Genomic DNA, 4,796 nt, shown 5'->3' on the forward strand with positions numbered 1-4,796 from the left:
TAACCAGTATAACTAATATAACCAGTATAACCAGTATAACTAGTATAAACAGTATAACTAGTATAACTAGTATAACTAGTATAACTAATATACCCAGTATAACCAGTATAACTAGTATAACTAGTATAACCAGTATAACCAGTATAACTAGTATAACCAGTATAACTAATATAACCAGTGTAACTAGTATGACTAGTATAACCAGTATAACTAATATAACTAGTGTAACTAGTATGACTACTATAACCAGTATAACTAATATAACCAGTATAACCAGTATAACTAGTATAACCAGTATAACTAATATAACTAGTATAACCAGTATAACTAGTATAACCAGTATAACCAGTGTAACCAGTGTAACCAGTGTAACTAGTATAACTAGTATAACCAGTATAACTAGTATAACTAGTATAATCAGTATAACCAGTACCTCTGCTGTCCGTCTCTCAGAGTTGCGCTCGTCCTCAGTACGGGAAGTGGATCAGCTGTTTGACGACCGACTCTGATTGGATGGTGAGTACACGATGCGTTCAGGTTCCCCTGGGAAAAAACACATTTACTGATTATTCCATTCATTCCATTAACTTTAATATAGAAGTTATAATGTAAGATCAAACTGTGTGTGTGTGTGTCTGTCTGTCTGTATGTGCCTGTGTGTGTGTGTGTGTGTAGCTGTGTGGTGGGGGTCCGTCTCTGTCTCTGTGGCATCTCCGCTCTTTGTCTCCGACCTCCATCTTCCCTCTGAGCGGCTGCCAGAGACACGCCAGCTTCCACCAGGACATGGTGAGTCAGCGACAGCCTGATTGTTAGCATGTTGTTAGCGTGTTGTTAGCATGTTGTTAGCGTGTTAGTGTGTTGATAGCATGTTAGTGTGTTGTTAGCATGTTGTTAGCGTGTTAGTGTGTTGATAGCATGTTAGTGTGTTGTTAGCATGTTAGTGTGTTGTTAGCATGTTGTTAGCGTGTTAGTGTGTTGATAGCATGTTAGTGTGTTGTTAGCATGTTGTTAGTGTGTTAGCATTTTTTTTAGTGTTGTTAGCGTATTGTTTGCATGTTGTTAGCATGTTGTTAGCGTATTGTTAGCGTGTTGTTAACATATTGTTAGCGTGTTGTTAGCATGTTTTTAGTGTGTTGTTAGCATGTTGTTGCTGTGTTGTTAGCATGTTGTTAGTATGATGTTAGTACGTTGTTAGCATGTTAGTATGTTGTTAGCGTGTTAGCATGTTGTTGCTGTGTTGTTAGCATGTTGTTAGTGTATTGTTAGCATGTTGTTGCTGTGTTGTTAGCATATTGTTAGCATGTTCCTAGCGTGTTGTTAGCATGTTGTTAGCATGTTGTTAGCATGTTGTTGCTGTGTCGTTAGTGTATTGTTAGCACGTTGTTTGCGTATTGTTAGCATGTTGTTAGCATGTTATAACGTCTCTCTCCTGCTGTAGATCCTGGCTGTAGGTGAAGGAGCGTTCGTGTCTCACTGCCTGCTCGGTGGAGACGTGAAGGCTCAGATTCCCTGCACGCCTCAGAGCCTGAACACGCTGCAGCTCAACACCAACAGCTCCGAGCACAGAGTGAGTCAGTGAACGCACCGCCACCATCACGTACTGGATCGTTTCTGTCACCAGACGACAAACGGCTCGTCTGCAGCTTTTAATAAACTTGTGTCGTCCATCGCAGCACGCAGCAGCTCTCAGCAGCTCCATCCATTAATATCGATTTTCTATTTAAAAATTCGATATCGATTCAAAATTCAGTGAATGGATTTTTTCAGAGTAGATGGAAGCATGAAATTTAAAATAATAATAATTATAATTTGAGAGTTTACAACTTTGTCTTGTATTTGAACTGACATGCTTATCCATAATCTCTATGGTTACACAATGACATCATCACTATGGTTACATGATGACATCATAACTCAAAATGACATGATTTAAAAGCAGCAGCTTTTAATAAACTCAGTTATTATTTATCGTGATCCATCTCAGCACTGAGCAGCTTTCACACGTTTTACTGCCACAACCCTAACCTGGACAGTTTCAAGGTTACCGTGATCAACCCTAACCCTGACCTGGACAGTTTCAAGGTTACCGTGATCAACCCTAACCCTAACCTGGACAGTTTCAGGGTTACCGTGATCAACCCTAACCTGGACGGTTTCAGGGTTACCGTGATCAACCCTAACCCTAACCTGGACAGTTTCAGGGTTACCGTGATCAACCCTAACCCTAACCTGGACAGTTTCAGGGTTACCGTGATCAATCCTAACCCTAACCTGGACAGTTTCAGGGTTACCGTGATCAACCCTAACCCTAACCCTAACCTGGACAGTTTCAGGGTTACCGTGATCAACTCTAACCCTAACCTGGACAGTTTCAGGGTTACCGTGATCAACCCTAACCCTAACCTGGACAGTTTCAGGGTTACCGTCATCAACCCTAACCCTGACCTGGACAGTTTCAGGGTTACCGTGATCAACCCTAACCCTGACCTGGATGGTTTCAGGGTTACCGTGATCAACCCTAACCTGGACGGTTTCAGGGTTACCGTGATCAACCCTAACCTGGACAGTTTCAGGGTTACCGTCATCAACCCTAACCCTAACCCTAACCTGGACAGTTTCAGGGTTACCGTGATCAACCCTAACCCTAACCTGGACAGTTTCAGGGTTACCGTGATCAACCCTAACCCTAACCTGGACAGTTTCAGGGTTACCGTGATCAACCCTAACCCTAACCTGGACGGTTTCAGGGTTACCGTGATCAACCCTAACCCTAACCAGGACGGTTTCAGGGTTACCGTGATCAACCCTAACCCTAACCTGGACGGTTTCAGGGTTACCGTGATCAACCCTAACCCTAACCTGGACGGTTTCAGGGTTACCGTGATCAACCCTAACCCTAACCTGGACGGTTTCAGGGTTACCGTGATCAACCCTAACCCTAACCTTTTCTAATAAGACTCAGAACGAGCTCGGAGTAACCGACCGATAACTGAATATTAGCTGCATGTCGACAAGAGTTAACTAAATAGATCAGGGGGGTCAAACATGCGGCCCGTGGGCCAGAACCGGCCCGCTCAGGGTCAACCCCGGCCCACTTCCTGTCTTCTTTTCCTTCCTTCTTTTCATTCTGTTACTTAATTCCTTGCTTCCATCTTTTCTTGCTGTCTTCTTTTCCTTCCTTCCTTCCTGTCTTCCTTCCTCCCTTTCTTCTTTCCTCCATCCTCCCTCCCTTCCTTCCTTTCTTCCTTCCTACCTTCCTCCCTCCTTTCCTTCCTTCCTTCCTTCTTCCTCCCTTCCTCCCTTGACTCTAGGACAAGAGGAGTGTTAAAGCAGCCAACTTCCTCCCTCCCTCCCTCCTCCCTCCTCCCTCCTCCCTCCTCCCTCCCTCCTCCCTCCCTCCTCCCTTCCTCCTTCCTCCTTCCTTCCTTCCTTCCTTCCTTCCTTCCTTCCATCTTTGTAATAACCCTAACCCACATGAGATCAAACTCATTGAATGAAGATGAGTTTGACTCGTCTGATTTTAAAATATAACTTTATAAATAATAACCAGGTTTCAGTCTCAGACTCCTGAACGTCGAACCGCTGGATTTATTTTCTAATAAAGTTTTTCATGTTTCAGGTTCTGACCGTCGGCGGCAGCAGCAACCACATCGATGTCTTCACCAACCTGTCCTACCGAGCCTTCTCCCTCAGCTTCTGACACACACGCTGTCCTACCTCACTTCTGGGGACATCACACACACACACGCTGCCCTAGCTGACTTCTGGGGACATTACACTCACACACGCTGTCCTAGCTGACTTCTGGGGACATTACACACACTTCTGGGGACATTACACACACACACTGTCCTAGCTCACTTCTGGGGACATTACACACACGCGCTGTCCTAGCTGACTTCTGGGGACATTACACACACTTCTGGGGACATTACACACACACACGCTGTCCTACCTCACTTCTGGGGACATCACACACACACACGCTGTCCTAGCTGACTTCTGGGGACATTACACACACACATGCTGTCCTAGCTGACTTCTGGGGACATTACACACACATGCTGTCCTAGCTCACTTCTGGGGACATTACACACACACGCTGTCCGAGCTCATTTCTGGGGACATTACACACACACACACACACACACACTGTCCCTTTTGTCCCTGGAAGTAGCCTATGACAAAACACACACACACAAGTCAATGTTTTTTATATTTTGTTTCATGATGAATAATAAAAGTATTTTTGTCTCATTTTACACAAACTGTTGTTGTTGTCTTTACTATCTGTAATAATTTAAACTCAAAGGTTCACTTACCGGCTACTGGAGCTTTCAGTCACACGTCATGGCCGACACACGTTTCAAAAATCCACTTTCGATTAAATTGGAGAAATGTTCAGTTTGATGTAAATCAGGGGTCTCCGAACTCATTCCACAAAGGTTCATGTGGCTGCAGGTTTTAGTTCCAACCAATCAGGAGCACACCATTTGACCAATCAGCTGTCTGAAGACTGAGATCAGCTGATTAAATGAGTCCAGCCTGGTGTGCTCCTGCTTGGTTGGAATGAAAACCTGCAGCCACATGAACCTTTGTGGAGTAGTTTGGACACCCCTGATGTAAATGATGATCAGAACTTCTTTAAAGGAACAGTTCAGCATTTTGGGAAATCCTCAGTTTTTTTATTTCCTGTGTTTGTAATAATTTCGGTGACGTTTCTTTGGAGTCGTGTTTAACGGAGGCCGAGAGAAGACGCGACACGATGCGAACAGCTCGACAACATTCATCCATCA

The 4,796-nt window shown here is 44.2% G+C and overlaps 1 protein-coding gene across 1 annotated transcript in view; it reads left to right on the top strand.

The window, feature by feature from the left end:
* thoc6 (THO complex 6) overlaps positions 1–3,789 on the top strand; it is a 13,647-nt gene extending 9,858 nt beyond the window's left edge. The window contains exons 10-13 of the mRNA XM_053337906.1: positions 454–516; positions 676–786; positions 1,439–1,567; positions 3,620–3,789. Of these exons, the coding sequence (XP_053193881.1) occupies positions 454–516; positions 676–786; positions 1,439–1,567; positions 3,620–3,700 (384 nt within the window). The 3' untranslated portion in view covers positions 3,701–3,789. The remainder of the gene's footprint in view (positions 1–453; positions 517–675; positions 787–1,438; positions 1,568–3,619) is intronic.
* Positions 3,790–4,796: the final 1,007 nt, after the last annotated feature.

The sequence above is a fragment of the Scomber japonicus genome, chromosome 18 (genome assembly GCF_027409825.1).
Source record: "Scomber japonicus isolate fScoJap1 chromosome 18, fScoJap1.pri, whole genome shotgun sequence".
NCBI lineage: Eukaryota > Metazoa > Chordata > Actinopteri > Scombriformes > Scombridae > Scomber > Scomber japonicus.